The sequence below is a fragment of the Mycteria americana genome, chromosome 1, assembly GCF_035582795.1.
Source record: "Mycteria americana isolate JAX WOST 10 ecotype Jacksonville Zoo and Gardens chromosome 1, USCA_MyAme_1.0, whole genome shotgun sequence".
Lineage (NCBI taxonomy): Eukaryota > Metazoa > Chordata > Aves > Ciconiiformes > Ciconiidae > Mycteria > Mycteria americana.
In genome coordinates this window covers 101,436,318-101,460,213 of record NC_134365.1, presented here as the reverse complement: position 1 = coordinate 101,460,213, position 23,896 = coordinate 101,436,318, and the positions used below count along the sequence as shown (strand labels likewise).

The 23,896-nt window shown below is 40.9% G+C and overlaps 2 protein-coding genes across 7 annotated transcripts in view; one reads left to right on the top strand and one right to left on the bottom strand.

Annotated features, from left to right (window-relative positions):
• Window positions 1-20,567, bottom strand: part of ZNF654 (zinc finger protein 654) — a 35,622-nt gene extending 15,055 nt beyond the window's left edge. The window contains exons 1-4 of one of the 3 annotated variants that reach the window (XM_075515242.1): window positions 20,380-20,567; window positions 8,513-8,658; window positions 3,787-3,868; window positions 1,694-1,829 (exon numbers count right to left, since the gene is read on the bottom strand). In XM_075515242.1, the coding sequence (XP_075371357.1) occupies window positions 1,694-1,829; window positions 3,787-3,868; window positions 8,513-8,658; window positions 20,380-20,511 (496 nt within the window). In that variant the 5' untranslated portion in view covers window positions 20,512-20,567. Of the gene's footprint in view, window positions 1-418; window positions 445-1,693; window positions 1,830-3,786; window positions 3,869-8,508; window positions 8,659-20,379 lie in introns of those variants that run through there. The other 2 variants (XM_075515247.1, XM_075515256.1) reach the window with 2 other exon arrangements.
• A 502-nt stretch (window positions 20,568-21,069) lies between these two features.
• CGGBP1 (CGG triplet repeat binding protein 1) overlaps window positions 21,070-23,896 on the top strand; it is a 29,635-nt gene continuing 26,808 nt past the window's right edge. For 2 of the 4 annotated variants that reach the window (XR_012777649.1, XM_075515317.1), the window contains exon 1: window positions 21,070-21,272. The gene's annotated coding sequence lies outside the window, so the exon portion shown is untranslated. The remainder of the gene's footprint in view (window positions 21,273-23,896) is intronic. The other 2 variants (XM_075515331.1, XM_075515324.1) reach the window with 2 other exon arrangements.

Genomic DNA, 23,896 nt, shown 5'->3' with positions numbered 1-23,896 from the left:
TTACAAGTCATGCAAGACAGACACAGCAAGGTTTGTCTTGGCCTAAGCTTCTCCATGTAATTAATGAGTCCAAGACAGGATTATGTAGTTCACACAGTACACATTTATCAGACTGACTTTTGCAAGTAATGGTTGGTGATTCAGCAATAATAGGCAGTTTTCCTCATTTAAAATAGTGATCCCTGAGGGAACTATATGGCCAAGTTTCAAAATATACACCAAACACTGCCAGCCTATAAAGCAGCACAGAATGTTTGCTTTGTGTAAGACTTCACAAGAATCAGATTTTAGAGGAAGTGAGACAAGAAAGAAAAAGCTTCCAAAAGATATTATCTAAAATAAAATGTTTGTCATCACAGATGAGATATGTCAAGGGCGTGTGTGGGGATATCAGAAGATAAAAGGAGGAAGAATATACCTCAGCAGAGGGGAAGGAGATGTGGCCTGCAACAAAAGGAAACAAAATGATCATCTAGTGACAACAGGCAGTCTCATTCCTACTCTGCCAGGTTAAAACTAAGTAAAAATCCTCAAACTGTTACCCATCATATAAAAGCTTCATGATGATCAAGGGAATCATTAAGGCAAAGGACTAAACTAATTATTTGCTGGAGAGATTGAGACCTAACTTCAGATCATAACCACCAAAAACTTCTAGAGTTTGTCATGCAATGCAGAACAAAACAAGGATAACCTTTGTTTTCATTTTGTTTCTGTAGGTATTTGACTAGAAGTTTATCAGATACATAATAAAAATAATGGGTAAACTATATTGCTCAAGTGCTTGCTTCACAAGAGAGACAAAGACTACCCACTTAATCATGTTAATTTGCTATCAAAATACTTTCTCTGGTTAAGGAGGCAGCTCACTGAGCTGTTCTGACTCTATAGTCCTCTTCCTCTCTCTACAGAATGAACACGTCGTAAACACAGCAGTGAATTTGAATCATGCACTACACCATCATAACTAGAGAAAAACTAGTATTTTCTATCACTATCAAATAGAAACAACCTATAAGAGGTCCTCTGTGAACACTGATAGCAAATGTCGCATAAGATGTTAGTGAAGACTTTACTGTAGATTAGATATTTTCCCCTTATGAACTTTCATTAACATTCTGGTAATGTTTGTTTCCACACACTGTCAAAAATGCTGGTTTACTCTGCAGCCTGAACAGAAATCTCTCTCCTACTCCCAACTCTAGGAATTACACAAACATAATCAGAAAGCAACTATCAGGTGTAGTCACAGGTCTCATTCTAAACAGAACCAAGAAAAGCCACAAGCCCAAGTATTTAAAAGAAAAATTAAATGAGTCAGAGTACCATGAGACAGAAATACACATCAGGTCCTCCCCAATTATGTTACTTCAGTAGCCTAACTGAAGTCAAGTCACTCTCCATGTTCTTTCAGGGGTTGAACACCTGGATTTGGTAAATTAATTTTATAAGTAACTGCTCAGTAGCCTCTTGTATCTGAATAATCTAATCTCTACACTATAAAGTAGACTTAAACTACTAGCAAAGAAATGTAGTTTTCTTTCAAATAAAAAAGGACCGTTACATTTTACTACAGAAAAAATAGTTGGATTTTGTGCAACGCCAGCTGACAACACCTGACCCTAATATGGAAGAAAGCATAATTCAACACATTTTTCAGTACTCTAAAAAATTAACGTGGTAAATGAAATACCTAATTCCTGTGATACAGGCTTTGCTTTAAGAATTGCTTGTAATACAGGATCCTCCCATGGTCCACCATCTCGGATGATGCGAGTCACTAGTTCCAGGTTCATATTTCTGTATCTATTTAGAAGGTTCTGACATTCCTATATGTAAAAAGAAAAACAATTAGAAAGAAGAAAAAAAATGTTGTCTAAAAATAAATTTAAGCCATCCAAAAGATAAGAAACAAGAAAACTAATGCGTGTTTAAATACTTCCTCAGTCAACAATTCAAGCTACAAAGTCTTTTATTGACCAAGCCTACACAAAGCCCTAAAGCAACAACTTATATTCTCTAAAAACAGTAATACAGAACTGTGGAAGTCAGAATGCTCATGTCCTCTACAGGCAAGGGTTTTTCATTTGCATAACAATGCAAAAACACCTTTCCTTGAATTAGATATATTACTGGCACACGCTGTGGGATAAGTCTTCACCTCATGCTAGTCTGCACAGATTTAGACATGTTGACACTGGATTTGTGATCCAGTGATGGTGTCTGAATTCTACAAGGTAAAAAGTGAATTAAGCCATGTGAGTCACCAGCCCTCAAGCAACCATTTTTCTCCAAATCTCTACATAACAGAAATTATGCTTGCCTAAAATAATCTGGAATGTTTTAGCCACCCATGATTTTCACGTATACCAAGTCCGTCCTTCTCCCCCCACCCCCCCCGTTATTTGCTGCTAAAAGTGTCAACATTAATGTTAACCAACAGTAGAACTTTAATCACAAGAAAAAGGTATCTAATTTTGAGCAAAAAGATGTAGCTGAAGAATGGCTTCTATGCACATACAATCAACTTCACATATGCTTTTTTGTTGTAAATTCTTTTAGCTTCAACTCAATTTTTTTCTTTTATATTCAGATGAATGTGTTTGATGGTAAAAAATGGTTAAGTAACTGAAACAATGGTTTTCACTACTAGTTTGGTTACACAACCGATTCAGAAATTCTTTATCTAGAAAATTATGTAAAGATATATTTTAATACATTCATTGTTTAAAAGTCAAGGCAATTGAGAATTGTAATACAAAAGCACAGAGAAGAAAGCATTATACATCACACTCTTCCCTAAATTCTTTCTTGTTCATAGACTGTTTTTGAAAACCAATTATTGCAGGACTGCCAAAATGTCCCATTACTCTTCTGCAAGAGACCCTACCCATTCCTGAGGCTGCTAAGCCACTTCTTGACCCTGTTTTTCAACCAGTTCTAATCAAGCATGTAATTGCTGCTGGTTTGACAATTAAGGTAATAGTGCTGACACATTAATTTGTAGCAGCAGTAACAAACAGGTATCAACATAAAAATAACAAAGGGATAGATGTTTTTCAAACTGCAGTTCCATGATTGTATTAACAGAAGAAACAACCCTGTTTTTCATCTTTCTTCCCCTACAACAAAGTTTCCTCTCATTGTGGCACAAGTGCTTGTGTTCCCTTGCAGTGAACTCAACTCTCAAAATCAGTTCAGGTCAAAAAGACTTATCTGCAAAAAAAGGTAAGTTTTTAAACCCAGGATAATTTATTTTATGCAGTTGTATATAGCCATACAAAAACTTGTCCCAGTCTAGCCAAGAGTACAACAGTAATAAACAATGCAAGTTTATGCTGACCTGAAGAGTTCATTAAGATAGAGCTTCAATTTCAAATTTACTGTTTAAAACCGCAGAGGGAAACTTGAGGTTTCACGTCATGAACTGGTACGCAACACTGGATTACATTAAGTTCTAATTAGATATAAACAAGCAAAGCTTCCCTCTTCCATATGGGAAATGCACAAAATGTGTCTTTAACAAGAGCGGTATTACAGACAAAGAGAAGTATATTTTACTTAGTCCAAGTAGATTCAAAGAGCAATACTGATGATAAATGTAAGAATAAATGGCTTTCCCTTCAAATATCCCCCTTTTTTTTCCCCTTTGTGTATAGATGTAAGCAAAGCAGCTACCTTCTTTCACTAGAATGGCATGTTTTCTCCAGGTTATATATGCACAAAAACTGTCTTTATATATACTAAAATAATATTAAAGGTTTTTATGAAAGTAGGCAACACTACCTGGATTGAACCTAAAATATCTTTCAAAGGATCTTCATAGAACTCATCCTTTCCAAAGAACAGCAGCAATTCAAAAAAACTCCTAAAAAACAGAAGTAGTGACAAGTCAACCAAACTAAAAATGTTAATTCAAAAAATGAAACTACTGTAAGTCTATTAGTTTTCACAGCACTAAAAGCAAAATTAAGACTTGCAGAAGTTCTAGACCCGTGCCCATGCCAGAGTTGCTCTAAAAAGTTTGGCTAACACTGACGCTCTCTAAATGCAACTCATATTTCAAAAACTTTATGTTGGTCTGATATTTTGTGCTGGATTTTGGCAGTTAGACTTCCACACACACACCTCAAACACATTTTTTCATCAGGCGTCAAGTCACGAATACAATACAGCTATAGATAAGCTAACAAGGCCAAATCAGTAATAAAACAGATTATACTTAAGCACAACTTCAAATCCCTTCTGCCGCACCTTTTTCGTAAGTTCAGGACATTTAGACTGACAGTACCTGCCTGATCTTCTCCCTCAAGAACTCTTATGTCCTCCATACTGCTGTTCTCCATTCACCATTACAAAAGTGACCATTCCTCAAAAGCCAAAGCATTTGTCAGATATGCAGCAATTTTGAAGAAGAAAGAGGACAACTGTAAAATTACTATAGTATGCACAGTGTATAAGGAGTTACATTCAAGGAATAGTAACTTCATGTGAATGCAGATTCCCAACATTTCATATTTTCAAGTACGATAAGCACTTCCTACTAACACATTTTATTTCATTTCAGCCTGTCTTGCTGTAATGCCCATTGAAGTGTCTCTATGAAGATGCAGATTTAAAGGTGCTATTAATTTCATATTTCCAAACAAAAGCCTTTTGATATTAATTTCATATTTCCAAATAAAAGCCTTCTGCTATTAATTTCATATTTCCAAAAAAAGCCTTTGAAGATTATTTTCAAAGGGGGAGCTTTTGTGCAAATATGCAAATGGAACTACATTCATCTTCTGTGTGGCATTCAAATGAATTGATAAAACTTCAGTTTTACCACCAACAAGTTTTTAAGCAAATCTGGTCTATGTGCAGCAACATGAATTCACAAGTGTTACCTCAAAAGAGGTGGCAGATAAGGGAGAAGGCAGGACTGATGCTTCCAACAGCAGCCTAGATTCAAACTTACTTGTGGCCTCCATGTTTTCCATCACCTTAAAATACTTGTCTAGCATTTTATTTATTTTTAACACAGTGACTGAGACAAACAATCCTGATAGCAGAATCAGAGAGGCTGGTAAAAAGTAGCTTTCCAGACCTCAGTTTAGGTCTTCACTTACAGAAGCATACTTTCAGATAATACTTGCAACTCAGTCAATTCAACCAAAAACTAGGTAGTTGGATCTCACGGATCTGCAGACAGCTCCAGTGCACCTGCTATTGCTCTGCCTTAAGATTCTGAGAAATTTAATTTCTATTTGGAAAAGGTAACTACCAAGCACTGCACTAACGCAATCTGCAATTGCTGGTTGAGAAAGTCATGAGCAGCAGGCAATAACTGAGTGACTCTCAGAGGGAAAGATAGTAGTGAAAGAGTACTGAAAGAAAAAGTGTGCATCTAGGGCATTTTAGGAACAGAACTGAACGGCAAAGGCTTTGGTCTCATAACAGAAGAAAATATGAATAATTTTCTTTAAGATTATTCTAGACATTTTTTCCAAATGAACAGGGAGAATAAGGACGCAGAGAGGGAGAAGGTGGAAAATGACTCCTGAAAGAGTTTCCAGCACTCTTCCAACCTACAGGTTTTTGAGTCAAGATCTTACTGATGGCAATTTCTTTCCCAACTACAGCACTTAGTCTTTTGTTGTGACAGCTCTTAAAACAAAAGGCAGATTTTCATGAACAGCTGGACAAGGAACTCTTTTGCAGAACAATCAAATTCAGTGCAGTTACCCCCAAATTTAAAGTCAAACTTCAATATATTTGAAGTTAACACCCAAAGTATTCCTACAAAACATTTCCTTTTTAATTCACAAGCTAATTCACAAGAAGTTAAAGAGCAGACTTAAGGCAATTTTTCCCCTCTGTAACATTTTCAGAAATACTGGGCATTAAAAGATCTTAATATTCACATAAACAAAATGAAGTTTTGTATGGGGATAATGCAAAAGTATAAAAAAATTAGGTTTCCTTTAGATTATGCTGCAGTAATTTTTTTCCTAACTAGTGATAAACTATGCCAAAAACAGACCTAGAAAATTTAAGATACATGTTCATTATGTTCAATGACAGAATTTTTCTCCAGATTAGGTTCTTGAATCTCAACTCAAATATGGAATGAAAAAACAACCAGTACCCAAATAAGTACTTTGTTCTGAAAAACATTATCTCATTTCATCTTGATAAACAAAATTTTGCAGCATACTTGACTCTCAGGAAAGGTCAGGCATGAGTCATGTCACGATCTGGAAAGCAGCCAAACTGGAACTTAAATAATAAGACAAAACTAGTTATAGCAATTGATGCATGCATCCATTTTTATTTGCTTTGACTGATATAAAGACAATGGGATCTTGACCAAAAAAAAAAAAAAATCTGGAAATTAATAGTGAACAAGTATAAACTACAGTTTTCTTCCCTTTCAATGGACCTGCTCCACATTCTTATCAGATTAATAAAGGAAGTTATCAAAATATTTATATTTCCTCATCACCAGTCTCCATTCAGTTAAAATTACTATAGTCAATTACAGCTTGGCCCCGTTATCTTAAACCAGTCTGCAGCATTGCACATCCACATTTGCATCCATCCATTTATAATAACGGTGCTTCTAGATTTGTCACATCACTACTTTGATATTATTGGCATCAGAAGATTGCCTAAGAACACTAGTATGATGGCACCATTATTAAACCCCCCTGATATTAATGGCAATACAGATGCCGCTTCATTTGTGACGAATAGCAAGGCTAGTAAGTATAGGAAATGCAAGTCATTATTGTTAATAGTTTATTGTCTGTTTACGAAGGAAATCTTACTCAAGTATGACAATACAGTCAGGCAGACTTTTGCTCTCCAAGAACTAAGACTTAATATACACCAAATTTTCAAAAGAGATTCAAACAAGGTTTCCCAGGTAACTGCAACTACTAAGTCCCAGGATCCCTTTATGATACCACATGCAACCAGCATGCATAGTTTTTCCAGAAGGAAAAATAAGCTGGCATTCTAGAATGGAAGAAAATCCCAGTGCGTAAACCCAGCTCCAAAACCCAAGATAGACAAGGGTGACAGGAACTCAGCAACCAATTCACTTCTAGATTATCAGGAAGTGACCACCCTACATACAACAAATACCTGAATTTCTACCTTTTTTCCTCCCAATCTTTGGTATTTAAAAGTATATAAAAGCATGGTTTGAACTTCGAGGTTTTTTCTAAAAACTAGTGTAAAAAAAGAGGTCACAATGTTTTGATGCAACTGCTAGTCATTCTCTGATACCTAGGCATTCCAGTTTTAAAAAATCATGGCCTTAGAATTCCATAAATAGTCCCAATGTCAAATAGTTTCACACACACAAAAACCAGTAAATCTCCTTGGTGAAGTTTCACCAACACTTAGAGATAGCATATACTCTTTAAGTGTACAGAAAAAGCCTTGCCTCCTATGTAATAAGTACTAATAGCCCAAGAACAGTGGAAAGGATAAGAAACCCAGTCCTCCTGACCAAGTAAACTAAGAGAGCAAGACTAGGAGAGCATTCACTTCTGATGACTAGATGAGGCAGGAGCAAGATGTTTCCACACAAAATTCTGAACTGAGATACCAAGCTGTATTTGAAAGCACTGCTCAACAAGAAAGCAGTTTAACCAGCTGGACAAATAAGTCTCATTTACTCAAACCAAACTCACAATAAAGCTAGCTTTTAGGTTTTTGTCCCCATCTGCTGAGAGAAGATCAAGTACTTTGCATCTTGGCTAAGCATACCTAACTCACTTCAAGATTTATTTTTTTTTGCTTCCATTCAACATTGAGGTTTTGAAACGTGAAAGCAGGTTTTTAGAGCAAGAAAGAAATGGGACTTTTACTTATCTACTGATCATTACCCTGACACTTTTGGCCTTCATGTGGGAAAACCACCAATGCATCAAGAAAATCGAGATTATAGCAAGATTTATGACCTAACGTTCTCCAGTTCTTTAAGTTGAATATCACTTTTGGTCAGTTAACTGTATAACAAGTCATTCCCATAAGCATTTTGATGACTCAAACAAAAATCCATTTTAAAATTGACTAATTTCTTAAACACTACAAGAAATTTATCTTAACAAATACTTAGCTTATTACATCACTAGAGGCACAACAGTAAAAACTTTAGATAAATTATCTGCAATTACATACTGACAAAGGTTGGTCTTCAAATACTCCAAAATAAGATTTTCCAAAAAGACGTCTGTACGATGATCACTTATTTCTTTAGATTATTCTAGAAAACTCTTATGACACAACATTGTAATACCTGACTTGAATATTTAACAAGGACATAAAAAGACTAAACTCTAGGTTTTGTATCCTCAGTTAGCAATTCTTGGTTCCACATAGCTACATCACCTGGCAAAACCACTCTTAAAAGCTCTAATGATCTCCGCGACCCTATTGCTATTATAAGAGTAACACAGACAGTCTATATTGTAAAGGAAGTAACAACATAATAATAATTAAAAAAAGATGTACTTACAAAGCTAGGCTACTCAATACGTATTGTACGTGCTCACATTCAGCTGGGAATGATACACAGGCAGACGTGAAACAACAGAGCGCCGTCTGAAGCACCTGAAGCTGGGGCAAAGGAACCTGCCATCTTCCAGCATAGTCTTCAACAACCTAACAACAAAAACATTGAAATATATATTACAATGGAAAACATTCTCTTTAGTCAGAAATAATAACTACTTAATAGTGCACCCACTTTATCTCCCCTCCTTCTCCCTCTGAAGCAGGGTTTGTAACCAAAACACCTGACCATTTTGTGTTATCAAATTTAAAAAAAAAAAAAAAATCACCAAACTTTATGACTTACATTATAAGAGATATACCACAAAGGACCTTCAACTATTCTTTTCAGAGGGTAAGGCAGGAAATACTTTCTTCTTACATAGTATCACAGTAGATATTACACTCTGCATTTAAACACAAGTCTTTATTTTGCAAGAGGATACAAATTATAGAGTCTATAACAATACCCAGACATTCCATTTTAAAACTTTCAAAGAGGGGAACGACTAGCCTGCACTCTCTAGCCTTTACATCAGCAGAGAAAGGCACAAACATACCAGTCACCCCTTTTTATCTGATCAAATAAGTAAATTTGGCCTTTTTGATCCATATGGTGGAACTAAGGTGGAACTACAGTTACAGAACTGCATCACTATTTATAGAGAAACATGAAGGTGAAAAATAGGTGTTTTAATGGAGAAAATTGAGAAAAATCCTTGCCTGGTCATATAGTCAATCTTGTTTGTATTAATAAATGCAAATTTCTGGCACTGCCTATGCCCACATTGGGAGGCTCAATAACCCAGCACCATCTCATATTTCTACGGAAGTATCCCTACGCTGAAGTCGTCTGAAAGGCCCAGTCCATTTAGAGCACTCCATGTATAAAACACACAGCACCAAGTTCAGCATGAAGCACAGCAATAAAACAGTTGTCTCTAAAGGCACCCACCAATTCTGTGACAGACTAGTCGTTATGCCGCAGTCCCCCAGCAAGTAGAAAGCCAAGCGCCTTGGGTCGTCTCTCCTCCTTTAATCAACAGCTAAGACGTGACTCATAGGCAGTATTCTAAGCAGAGACTGAAAACCGTATCTCTTCCTTGCTCTGGCACATAGCTTATCTCATTGCACTACATTCAGGCTCCCTTTGCTCACTTACTCTTGCCTTATTTTTTTCATCATAACAGCACAGCTTCAATGTAAGCAGAAGAGTGGACTAGCTGCACTTCAGGGCCTAGGGCACTCTTCTCCAGTTGAGGAAACCTAACTGAGACCTCCTACGTCCTGAGATCAAGTGAGAAGCAGGTGGGGAAACACAATGCCATCAGCCATGTTGTAAAGAGAAAGGTAAAGCACTCACTCCATAGCATACAGAAGAGAGAAGTACCTGGCTTCAAGAAAGCCATAAAGTGCGAATCCTAATTACACCTGGCCACCCATCTCAAAAAAGCATAGACTAAACCAAAAGTCAGATATATCCCTCTTCAGGATTCCTTTCTGACTTAAAAGTCTGTGAATCCCACTTAGATTTGTCTAATTCCCCATGAACTAAATAAAGGGCTTATAAGTCAGGTTAAGTGGCCTACGTTTTTAGTTCCAAAGCTGCGTGCCTAACTTTGTTTAAGGCTCTGCAACGTGAACAGGCCAGTGTCCCATTTCTGACAGTTTGGTTATAGCTGCTCCAAAGCAAAGCAGTTACTAATAATGGAACCGGTAATTTTTTCTCCTGACCAACAACAGCTGAGACTGATTTATATTTTGTAAGTAGATTTTGACTTTCCACCAAATTTATTTTAATAATTCCCATTTGAAAATTCTGTTAGCTTAATGCAGCAAATATCTAGGTCAACTGGAAGAGAATTAGCAGACTTGTAGATAAATACTCTTCCTCTTACAAGGAAGAATAAACACTTTATAAAATAGTACTGCCTCACACATCTATTGCAAGTACTTTGAAATACTTTTAACAAGGTCCCTTGTATAGGAAAACACAAAAGCCTTAGAAGAAACAAAGTAGACAGAGAGAACGAACGTCCTTTAGTGATTTTAGCCTCCAAATGGTCAAACAAAAGTAGAAATAAAACATCAGCTCCCACTATGGTGTTTCACAACACTTTGACCTGAGAGGCACAGTATAGATACGTTCATAAATGATTGCAAGCAACGAGACAACATTTTGTGATGATACTGGCTTTTTTTCTTGGTAGCATAAAGTGCTAACTGTCAAGAACTGTAGAAAGGATCTATGACAGTGAGCGAGGAAATTCAGCATAGACAAGTGTGCAGTGATACTTGATGAATAAGACAATCTTAACATGTAACATGAAGGCCTTCAAACTGACAATTACCAACCAAGAGCAAGACTGTGTTGTTATGGTAGAAAAATCACCTCAATGCTCATCACAGTGGCCAAGAAAGCAAATTAAGTATTAGGAGAGTAATAAGATAAAACAAAGCAGAGTGTTAACTGCTCAAAACTATAGCATATCCCCACATCTATAAAATTGCATGCTGGCTTGCTACCTACCCATTCCTATCTCAAAAGAGAATACAGAAGGCCTAAAAAAAGCTTTGAAGGAAGGCAAGAAATGTTAAGTAGCAAAATAAATTTAATGTAAGGATCAATGCAGCTAACTAGGACACTTTAGGTTGTAAAGAAATGACAAGTGCAGGGGGGACACCAAGGTTGGCAAGCAGAATCAAAATAAATTACAGGAGGTAGTTCTTCACACAGTGTGCAATTAAGCTGTGGAGCTCCTTACTAAAGGGATGCTGAATGGCTACATGAGTTGAAAGAGGCTGTATGAGCTGAAAAAGATATACACCAAAAGTTACTAACTGCAGTAAATTAGCTGAACTGAAAATACTTAGAAAGTTACTGTATTTGCTCGTCTCACTCTTTGGTTAGGCATATACGAACTTTTGATAAGATTCTGGTCCTAATGTCAGTGTATTGCTTCTGTAACTAATCAGCATTCAAAAGCAATACAACAAAGGCTCACGCTGATGATAATAGTTAAACACTGTAGTCTCTGAAAGGTGCAGTCCTACTGCCCACACTTTACAAAGGCCTATACAGTCCTACTAGTTGCCCTTGCTGCACCTACAGCACTCATCCGAACCCAAAGCAAACTAGTTCAGGAACTAACTGGTAGAGAACAGTCTCCTCTCCCAAAAAAAGCCACCAGTCACTGTCTGCATCAGCTCTCTGAACTGGCCTGCCGCTCTGCCACAGAAGTGCCAGAGGCAGAACAGAAAGGAAGACACCACAACAGCAACATTGCCTTAGTTAGGCAGTTAGTCTGCAACTCAAATATATCCACGAAAGATTCATGGCAACAGCCCCCCCCCCCCCCCAAACTGGTCAGGAAGAATATGAATAGCCTACTTTTTTCTGAGTATGGATAGCTGAAATAATGCATTTGTCAGTCCCAAGGTGGGGGGGGGGGGGGGGGGGGGGGGAAGTCTAAAATTGGTCAATTCTCAGCAGACTTGCAACAATCACCAGTAAGAGATGGGGGGGGGGGGGGGGGCAGGGAGAGAAAAAGCTAAACTAAGCACAAAATAAATTCCAAACCACACTCCACACACATTTTATATGGAAGAGGTGGTGGTGGAGGAAAATAACATATGTTTGTTTTACAATTCTACATATACTTCAATGTCTGTTTTTAAGTGATCTCATGGAATAGTTTTTTCTATTAACTACTAACTAACACCTTTTTTTGTTCAAAATACTCAGCATGCCATGCTTTGAAACAGGACTGTAAACCAGAACATAGGTAAAGGTTTATACCAAAAAGAACCCCCAAAACAAATAAAAAACCCCAAAAAACTTTACCACTTCTGACATCGTTCAAAGGGACATGCACATATGTTCACCCTCATGTTGTGAAGTATCATCAGAGCACTTCAGAAAATCGGATAGATTATGCTGCTTGAGTCCTAAATGCTTTATTTAAAGTTTATGTTTATCAGCACATTTTTAACAAGCACACTAATTTCTGACTAATGAAGTCGGCCAAACAAGAAGCACATAACATTGTCAAAACAAAGTGGCCTGTTCTTTGTCCAATACGCAGTGCAGAAAACCAGAAGGGAGGTGACGTTTTTATGTGACTTTCTGCAACAATTCCCTTCAAGAATTCTATTAGGGTGCAATTTTTATGTACTTAAAGACTCTCCATGCATCATTCGTCTGTCTGTATTTACCTTTTAAATTACTACCACCCATGAAGAAACTGTGTGGCCTTTTGTCTTCCTTTTCTCATTCAGTGCAGACTCAGATACTGAAGAGGGAGGCTGAAACATCTTTCTGACACCCCCCTCCCAATTCAACTCCACCTTTCTCCCACACCAATACACTACTTCCCCTTCTTTAATATGTTTGAGTAACTCAGAGGAAAATCCATGATTCAGACTTGTCCTATTAAGTGCAAAATCAAGACCAGACTTATAACTCTCCTATAAGCGGTTTCTAAGCACACAGCTAAAGCAGCCAACCCTGAAAATAAAAATGTAGTAATTAAAGACCTGAACCAATGTAAAAAATATTTTTCCTGGAATATTATGTTTTAACTGATTAAATATACACATATATTTTAAGTGATTAAATATACATATATAGTGATTTGACTATATTCCAGACACTTAAGAGAAATAACATTGCAACTAACTAGATTTGCAAATACGCAGGACACAAGAAACAAATGTTTTATGCAGTGCTAGGCCTGAAGTTGCTACAGCTCTTCCTGTCCTTCCCCACAACAAAAAAAGAAACTAAAAAGAAACAAATCCCACTGATTTTAAAGTTTTGTCATGATTAGGATTTTAAATGAAGTTATTCCCATAACTTTTTGTGAGATTTACCCGTAAAGGAAGTCACCACAGGATTAAAACCACAACAGTTCTGCAAGCACTTCTGTTTATAGTTTTCAGAAAAAGAAAGCTAGTTGGCAAATATAGTGGTTGTCATTTGTTATAATAAGCAAATATAGTGGTTGTCACAGAATAGAACAAACCAAAAAGGATTTTAAATGCCAAGCAAAAAAGGGGCATGTTTAAAAAAAACAAGTTTCCTGAAAATTAAAAACCATAATTAAAAGCAACACCTACCACGGTTCCCTGTTCAGCAGAAGTACCAAAGCAAAGTTCAGTTCTGGAAGAGAACTTGAGTAACACTAAATTTACTCTACCTGGAAACATCACAAGAAATAATCACACTTTTTTTACTGTCTTTTTAATCTATTTAGCGGATGATGAGCATTTTGTTCTGTTTCTGCATACAAACAAGCTAACTGTGTCCTTACAAAAAAGGATTCCATTATCCAAACAAAAAGTAGAAAAGGCCTTAAGATTTTAAGATAGCATAAAACATTACTTAACAGATACACCCTATAAAACCATTTTAAACTTGTAACTGGAAAAAAAAAAAGGGCGTAAGCAATGGCTTTACTGCAATTCACATGTGAATATTACATAAGGAGTAACCAAACATAATCACACTTCTGGCAAAAGAAAAAACATCACCCAGCAACAGCATGACACATCCTATGAGACAAGTTTCTGCCAAAGCTCTACCCTTAAAGCTAAATGCTTCCCCCAACCCTTCATCACCAAAATCTCATCCATTTCCTCAGCCTGCTTGAGGCAAGAACAATATCTAAGACTGGGTTCCATATACCCATTACATTTAGCTACCCAAAGAACCAGTTTCCATACATATTTACAGTCTGTCACTTGCACAACAGTGAAAACTACATATTAATCTATATATTAATCCTAGAAAAGCAGTTTGGGCTACCTGTAGCACTGTAGTAAATGTGCCTGTGTAAGATTTTATGACTGAAAATATGTATATTGAAAAGAAGTAATATTCCTCCTCACTTTTGGATTAGCCCCGCCCCCCCCGTGAGTGTCAACTGATTTAAGGAATTGTTTTGATTATATATGGAAGAGAGAACTGACAATCTTGTGAACACACACATGAATGCATATGTCCAGTTCACCAGTGATATTAGTAAAACACAACTCAAGATGCGTTTCACGTAAAAAGTACAATTACTTCTTTCCCTCACCCGAGCTACTGCTACCCAAAAGGACTTAACCTGCAACTCCTTTATAAGTTACAATCTTGACATATTTTTCCAAGCAAAACTCAAAAGCTTATTTTCATACACAAGCTAAACTCAGAAAAGCTCCACAAAGAAGTGGTAAGAGAAAAACATTACAAAGATCAACAAAAGTATACAACGTATTTGTACATTTGTGCAATGTTTCCTTTTTAAAAACACTAACTCCTTAATTCCACTTTTAAAACAGGGAGATAATTTCTCAGGGTAAAGCTAAAAGGACAACAGGCACAAAAGCTGAGGAGAAGCCAGTACTGAGAGAGAAGTATGTGAATAAGAAAAGACTTTATAATGTTAATGACAAGACAAGAGCACTGAAGACTGACTACTTCAGCCTACCCATCTGCAAATAAAGAGGTTGCAACTCAAATACCATAGTGAATTCTCCCAAGAAGCTGACTGAAAACAGCCAAATGAACTAAATATACCACAACCTAGTCTTGCATGACAGTGGCTTATCAGGTTTCCCATCAAGTGTCAAAGGAAAGAGTGCCACCACCTAACCCAGGACACCCTTCTTTGCAGACAGGTAATCCTCAACAGAACTGAACGCTCACACTTGGCATTCAGCTTGGGAGGAAACACGACCTGGTGCTTGCCACAGCTGTTTTGTTAGGATTTCCTTCCAAACCTGGACTTCACTTGAATCTCAAGCAGCACAATACTAAACTGCTAACTAACAAATTGAATATGCTTGTTTTCACCAGCCAAGCACGGAAAAAAGACCCAGTAAATAGAGAACACGATGACAAGTTAACTTTTAAATTTAAACAGTTTCAAGTAGTTATGTTATTCTTTGATACGCGGGTAAATTTAGTTACTGCAATGTATGGTTTACCCTTTACAAGCATTCACGTAACTAGCAATGCCACACATTTAAAAACAACCCGAAAAACGTCAGTCAAATAAGGCAAATGTCAATGGTGCTCTCAAAATTTGAGCCATTAACAAGTATAAAGCATATTTATTCAGGAAGCTACAAAAAACCACCCCAGAACACCACAAATCATTACAAGAGAAAATAGGTGGTTAAAAATTACAAACTATACCTTCTCAGAGAACTAAGCTTCAAAGTAATTGAAGAGATCACTTTCCACTACTAGTACTCATGGGAGCAAGATTCGTGTAGCTAAACTTTAAAACGATGTATGGAGATCAAATACGGATCCCAGAAGTCCAAAAACTAGTAAAATAAAAGTCTGGCATAACCTAAAGGGGTGGGGGTTTTTTTTGTGGTATAAACTATAAAAGCAACTTAACAACTATTGGCTTGAAGTTCAAAAGCAAGTACTTTCAAATTTAAACACATCACAAAAAGTGTGAAAATGTATTAAGCCCCAAACCAGAAGTACAAACAAAGACATGTATCTTTTTCTACCTTCATCCCCACAAAGCAAGACAGACAACAGTTGAGTCATACACCCCTGTATTTTTTTTGTCTACTAAAATAAATCCAGGAAACACTATCTTCTCTAGTGTGTTACAAAATTTTGCTTCTCAGCTTTTGAGTTTATAAACCCAAGAATTATTTTTCTAGCAGTGACTCAAGATACCACCAATTAATGTAAGCAAACTAGGTAAAATCTTTATTTCAGGAAGTCAGATCATACTGGAAGGCTGTAAGCTGATGCCACAGTAAGAACAGATAGAGTAGTGTTTACCCCTCACATTATTACCCTGTTACTTTAGATCAGACTCACCTTGTGTTTATTTCAGTCAGTATTGAACAACATAAAATAACATCTAGTACAGTCATGCAGCCATGTGGACAACGACAGAAATGCTGGGAGTAACTTGTAATATTTTGATAGTACTTGATGTTATGAGAAAAGATTCTGAAGAGAAAATTTCAAGCTAGTTGATAAAACTATACTCACTTCAAGTGCAATGAAGTAAGCTATATCCATTTTCCAGCTCACTGCTAAGGTCTGTTTTAAAATCAAGTAAATTTGGAAATTCATCCTTCTAATTATAAAAATACTCCCTCCACCCTCATACCAAAAAGGAACCATCTACACTATTTTCTCTGCCCTTCATCATTTGTATCGCACTCACACAGGAACCTCTCGATGGCTCTGGTCTTTGAGATACCTCACGAAAGAATTTCAAATTCTGCATATAACATAAGTTGAAACTCATGAAGCTCTTCCAAATGTTTAGACTGAGGGGCTTTCTGCTAGGTACCACCCTTCACATTTCTTTAAACCTACAAAGTAGTTATGGATGCCTTGTTCTTTTGGTTGTCAAAGTTGGGAACAGTAGACTTGCTTTTCCCAACATGTAAGTGGTTTCAATACACGGCAAACTTCACAAACAGGAAGAAATGCCAGATCAGTAGTTTTTAGAAAGTAACATAGAAACAGCTGCTGAGATGCATAAGCTGGGCACTTATCTTCCAACTGTCCCTTTTCATTCCCAATCACAGAAATCTTGATTTTTGTTTTACCCATGTTATCAATCTCAAATAACAATCTAAGAAAATATTTTATTCCACTTTGCCTTGGAAGATTCAGGCTGTAATGACTCTGTATGACCATGCACACCTACAATACAAAAAGAGATCCCAGAAACTATGCATGGGTTTAGAGACTCCAGGTTCTGACTTCATCATGTATCATCAAATTGTGATTACACATATATTTAAGGAAAACACTCTGATAATCCAGTCATCTTTTGTAACTGTTACTTAATCTACTATCTGAAAGTGAAGTTCAGCTGCAATACTCCAGGCCTCAAGAGTACTGAACCTGGCTGTTTACAGCAATATTTTACCTTTCTAACATACTTCAAGGATGAAAGACATGCACATGCCAATGCTTCTCAAGGTCTAAGCCACCCTCTTACTCTTTAAGATCAGTCAAGAGGTCTTCGCTTCTATCTACAGAAAATGGCTCTACCAACGAAAAAGGCTTTACACCTTGCTTCATTTTTCCTATCGCTCTTACTGAGAGATGTGAATGTGCGTATACTTCACACAGCAGCATAACTATAAGCAGTCTAAACAATATTCTTTTCAGCTGACACCAAGCTTCATCACTATGATCGAAGCACAGCCATATATTTTAATAGGTTGTTATTCTGAAAATAAAAATGTTTCTTTAGGGTAGTTCAAACTCACAGTATTATTGCTGAGCAACTATTTCTACAACTGCTATTCAACTTCTGACACAAAAACAGGAATATAGGAGACAAACTAGGACACTCAGAAGTGCCAAATAACCATTAAGACAAGCAAAATTGTGTTATCAGTGTCGAGTGGAATGAGGTGAGGAGGCTTGATCTGCCAAATATGACCTTCAGAAGATCTGGATAGAAAAGTACAAAGCAACAGGCTCTGACAAAAACTAGAGCCAAAGGGAAAAATTGCACTAAAAAAAGACATATCCAGAGGAAAAAAAGAAGCAGCTAAATCTAATAAAGTGACACAGTATTTAAGTGAAAAGTTTTGTTTTACAACAAATGTTACGAGACAGAGGTGACCTAAACTTCATGATACTTTCTGAGGAAGAAATATAAATATGCTTCATCACTTATTACATAGGCTGAGGGCCTATCAGCCCTCTGTATGTACAGGTATATATCAACCAGTATAATTACACCACTGTCAATCTCATGAGGGTTAAATGAGCTAACATGGAGCACGCACAACTTCATTTGTTGTCAAACCACAAATGTCACACAGCTACTAGCTTTTTATACACCAGTACCCTACACCAGTTAAGATCTTGTATTTGTATAGTTAAATTGGTAAAAGAATCCATTACTATAAAACATGCTTAAACAAAACATGGAAGACTATATTTTGAGTGAGCACATGACTGCTGATCACACCAGGTCAAATTTAAACAAAACAAACAAAAGAATCCCTGGAAACAAAATGTTAATATATCAACTCATGTTCATCAGGATTATTTAAACGATGCATTGTTAAAAAGAAAATTTAAGAGAAAAGAAACAAGGCCTTTTATATACTCGGAACATTGGCTGCCCACGTGGAGAGTTCATAAACTCGAAGCAAAACAAAACAAAAAGTAGGGGAGAGGGCTTGGCTATCTTTCTACACAAAAGAAACTGCAGGAGAAGTCAAGGTCAAATGATTTAGATACTCTACCATTAATAACTGTGATATGGCTATTTTATAGGAAAGTTCCTCCCCTGGTCTTGCCCTCTTCTCTTCCCTACTAATTCCTAGCTTTGTCTGGAAAACGGGATTGGCATTAGTACATGGAGCCATCACCCTGCCCACACCTCCTCCTTAATACAATGTATTCAACACTCAGTAAGTGTAGCTAGAAAAATTTAAGATAAAACTCTTGGTGTTCAGCAGAAGCAAATGTCTTTCCAACCTGCCAACTTAATCAAATATGGTTGCAATTTCTTACAACTGTCGTTTACACCACACTTCCAAAAACATTCACTTCTCCTTTTACTGGCTCCACAATTTTTTTTCCACACATGGTAAGTTTAGCGAAATCACTAAAAAGAAGAAAATATAAAGGGATCGATAAAACCGAAAAGCAACCTGTGGATTTATTGAGCAGTATGCTACCCGTGATGATTTTAAACACATCTTACAGTAAATAATATTTCAAATAGATGTTTTATTGAATGCTAAACCAGGAAGAACAAAGTAAGAACACAGAAACGCATTTATTTAAAGGGAAGAAAACAACCGTAGCGGTGAGGTAAGCAGCCAAGAAGTTGATGAAACGAAGTAATTCCATACAAAACCCCTCTAGACTGTGTTTCTGAAAAGAGCAAGTAGTGTGGGTGAAATATACCTAAATGTTTCCTCAACACCTGCCGATGAAGACAACTAGGAAAAGCAACCTGTTGTCGCTCGTTACTTTGCAAGGCATACATAAAGAGGTCGCAAAGAGCACAAGAATTCCGGGCCCGCACGAAGAAACGCTGCTTTTCAAAGAAACAACAAACCCCCCCCCCCCCGGTCTAATTCAGCCACCGCTACGGGAACAGTTTCCGAGGCGCGCCCTCCCTCCGCCACCCGCCCAACTCGCCAGCCCAGGCCAAGCCACCCGGAATTGCTTTGCCCGCAGCCCCGCCGCGACCGCACGTGTCCCGCTTCCCCGGGCCCAGCAGCAGCAAAGACTCCCAGCCGCGGCGGGGCCCCGCCGCCCTCCGACGGGCCCCGCCGCCCTCCGACGCCCCCGGCTCTTCCTCGCCCGCTCCCGCCCCCCCGCCGGCAGGCGCCTTCCCGCCCCTCCCCCACGCAAGCCTCCCTGCCAGCCCCCGCCCGCCCCGGCCTCCACCCTCCCCCCGAGCCGGGCCGGGCCGGGCCGGGCCGGGGGCACCCAGCGCCAGCGCCCGGCCGCCCCCCGCGGGCGGACAGACGTCGCCTCTGTTCCCCTTCTCCGCCTCAAGACCCGGGAGCGGAGCGGAGCGGAGCGGAGCGGGCCGGGCCGGGCCGGGCCGGGCCGGGCCGGGCCGGGCCCCCTCCCCCACTAACCCCCCCAGCCCTGCCCCGGCACTGCCCCCAGGCCGCCGGGGAGCGGCCCGACCCTCGCTCCATGGAGGGTTAAGGGGCAGGGGCAGCGGCCCCGGCCTCGGCCCCGGCCCCACGGCGGCCCCCTCCCCCGCCACACCGAAGGGCCGGGGGGACCCGAGCCCCGCCGCGCCCCACCCCCGCCCGCGGGGGGGAGGGGCGAGGAGCGGGCCGGGGGGGCGGGGCGGCACTCACCTGGCAGAAGCGGCGGCAGTAATACTGGCTGTTGAGGAGGGCCGGCAGGCCGGCGGGCAGGCCCGGCGTCACCAGCGCCTCCAGCTCCTCACTGAGCCGCTCCGACTCCTGATCGCTCTCGTCTTCCGCCATGCTGCTCCGGCCGCCCTGCGCGTACCGAGCACCCCCCTGCCCCCGCCCCGCCACGCCGGAAGGGGCGACCCCCTCCCCGCCGCCTCACGTCCGGCCACGCCCACCCGCCGCACTCCTATTGGGCCAGCCGCCGTGCCGATCAACGGCCAACGACGAGAGAACTCGCTGATGACCTCTGACCTCCGGCTCCTCCCTTCCACCCGGCCCCGCCGAAGCGTCCTTCGATTGGAGCAAAAGTCTCTTCGTTACTTTGTCCCCCCCTTGCCATTGGCTGCGCATCCCGTCTGTCACACCTCCCTCCGCAGCCTCCTGCCGACGACTGGCCAAAGCCCCCGTCCGCTAGACGCCACCGTCGCCCTCGCGCACCCTGACTGGCCTGAGCACACCTCCATCACGGCGCTGACGCCCGCCCCCCAATTCTAATTGGGCAAAAGTGCCGTCCATCCCCGCGCGCCCGGGCCAGGGGGAACCAATCACTGAGGGGCTTCTCCCGCTCGACCGTTCTGTGGCGGCGGGCTGGAGGCGGGCGGCGGGCGGGCGCGGCGGTTGCTAGGCGGGTTGCTAGGTCCCGCCTACCGCGGCCGCCAGGGTGGGTAGGTCCGTCTGGCTGCGGCGCGGCGCTGGCTGCGCGGCGGCCGTCGGCGGAGGGGCGCGTCCGGCCCGCGGCGCGGGGCCCAGCGGCGGCGCGGAGGAGCGGCGGCAGCCCCGCGGCGGCGCGGCGCCGGCCGGCGGGGCGTGGGGAGGCCGCGCGGCCGGAGCGGGTAACGGCGCCCGGCAGGGGGCGGGCGGGGGCCGGCGGGGCGCGGCGCGGCGCGGCGGGGCCCGCCCGGGGCCGCGCTCCGCCGCCTGTGGCGTCCCGGGGCCGGTCGGCGAGGGGGCGGCGGGGCCGCCGGCGCCTGCGGAGGCGCCTCCCGGCTCTGCCATGGAAACACCCGCCGTGCCGTGCCGTGCCGGGCGGGGGCAGGAGCGGGGCGGGGCGGCGGGGCCGGGGCGGGAGGGGCCGCACCTGTCTGCCGCCTGCCGCCGCGGGGGGGGGAGGGCGGCGAGGCCTGGGGTGCGTGTGCCGCCGCCGCCCCCGGGGGCCGGGCCGGGCCGGGCCGTTGCCTCAGCCCCCCCGGGGCGGAGGAGGGAGAGGGGAGAGGCGGCCGGCGGGGCGCGGACCCCGCCGCTCCTCGGAGGCCCTCACGGGTTAAATGGCGCCGTCAATCCGGTGAGCAAACCCCAGGGAATAAATACATCGAGTTCTGGCTCCCGGTCACAGCGAAACCAGTTTGGCGGCTGGAAACGCAGGCTCGTTTCGCTCCTCACCTGAAGCACTCCTCGGGCTGGCCAGCAGCTCCCGCGCACACGTAGCGGCTCCGACTGCCCGGACGCTTTTTATCCCAGGCGAGGGCATCCCCCGTCCCCAGGGCTCCCGCCGCTCGGGAAGAGCTTGCCTCCCTCGAAGGGGTAGCAAGACCTCGATCGGGTGTCTGTCCCGGATGCCTTGTCTGCACGCACACCTTCCCCTGCACTGGGGAACCCAGAAGTAGTTCAGGCGTTAGTAGGCGTCAAAGAATCCACGCCAAAACTTGAGACAAAAAAACCCCACCAAACATCCTGTGTTTAAGTAGTAGCTCACAGAATTCCCGCGGATTTTGGTAAAGCGTAAGTGCAAACACCTACTTTGGTAGGGGATTTGTTCTGACATTTCAGAAGCCTAAGCAACAAGTTTATGATAGGTTAAGACTTGTTTTCTGCTTGATTTCAGGAAACGGTTACTTAGAAAACTCACAGGGATATATTGCATAAAGCAACAGAAAGAATGAAAAAAGTTCCATCGATGCTGAGAAAAGATTGTTTATCTTAGGCTGTAGTGTCGTGCAGTATCAGTCAAGACTTACAGTTCTGGAAAGCAGCAGATAGTGGAAAAAAAAAAAAACAAACTAGGAAAATAGCTGATAGCAAGATCTTGGTCTCCTTTTTTTCAAAAGGATGTCATCTCTTAGTGTGGCAGTGGTTTAAGAAAAAAAGACAATTTTGAAGACTGAGTTCTGTGTTCCTTTACTCTATTTCCAGAGCAAGCAAAAGGCATTCTTGACAGCAGAAACTCCGTTCAGTCCTTAGAGCTGGACAAGCTCAACTTATAGTTAGTTTGGAAATTCTGGTCTTTTAAAGGCAGATCTTTTAAAATGTTGCAACAGCAGACTCTGCATATGTAACAAAATAAGTACAGAGAATTATACATCCAAGGTATTCCTATCTCTCAGTCTGCCTTGTGAGCATAGGCAATACAAAATTATTCAAAGTCATTCATACTTGTAAGTAAATGCCCAGGCGGCCTATTATATTTCCTCAAAATATTTGCCAAAATATATTTTTTAATAAACATCTGTTGCTGTATTTTTTGATAAGGAAGTGGGTAGTTAATGTAATGAATTATCATTGTGCTCAGAAGACCTCAAACCTGAACAGAGCTGTTTCTTGACTTCAACTTTACTTTGAAAAGGACTTAAATTATCTTGGCTGAGATTTACACCAGCTACCCTGTTTCTCAACAACAAAAAAAGAAATGGGTCCTCTCTGATTTTAGTACACTTGACTATGTTATTTCCTGCTTTGGTAACATAGTGTAATTCAGAGTGATGTTAAAAAGTCTCCAACTCTCTTAGTTATCAGTTACTTTCCTCAGAGAAGTTGTCATCTTCGAAAATACAGGTTCTTATTTTGAATTGAAATGTACGCAAGTTGCTGTTCATGTTAGGCTGTTTCACCAATCTCTAGCTGCAATGACAAAAAGATTTGCTTTTGGCTCTGAGTTAAGGTTCAATCTAGTAGTTGTGGTTTGAGCTGGGGGAAGAGTGCAGGGTGTTCCCAAATGAGTGCTGACAAAGCTCAGGTTTGGTGGTTTTTGTTTGGTTTTGGTTATTTTGATGGGTTTTTTTACTGGCTTTTGTAAGTGACAGTAATGGCCTTCTTGCCTGATATTTGGACAACTAAGTTTTTGCTAACAGAACTAATACACCTTTTCAGGAAGTAAACAGAAAAATACTGACTCAACATAACTAAGAAACTGTCAAATATGTCGAAAATACTAAGAAGAAAGCACCCTTTACACTAAAGGGTAAAGGATAAAAACTGTCTTCAAGAAAAAGCAAAAAACCTTTCTATTTGATTTTCAGTGACAAACTGAGTTTTGAGGGTTCTGTTGAGCTTTGTAGTTGTACAAACTAAAAAGTATTTTACTCTGACCCATGAGGAACTTCGGTCTCCTAAGTTCTTTGGACTTCAAGATGAAGAACCTTTCCATAAGTTTCACACATGTATCTTACATGTAATTATCTTTTAGAGGTCAATAAGCAGTATACTGGATATTGAATAGACTGCATCCAAAACTATTTGGTTG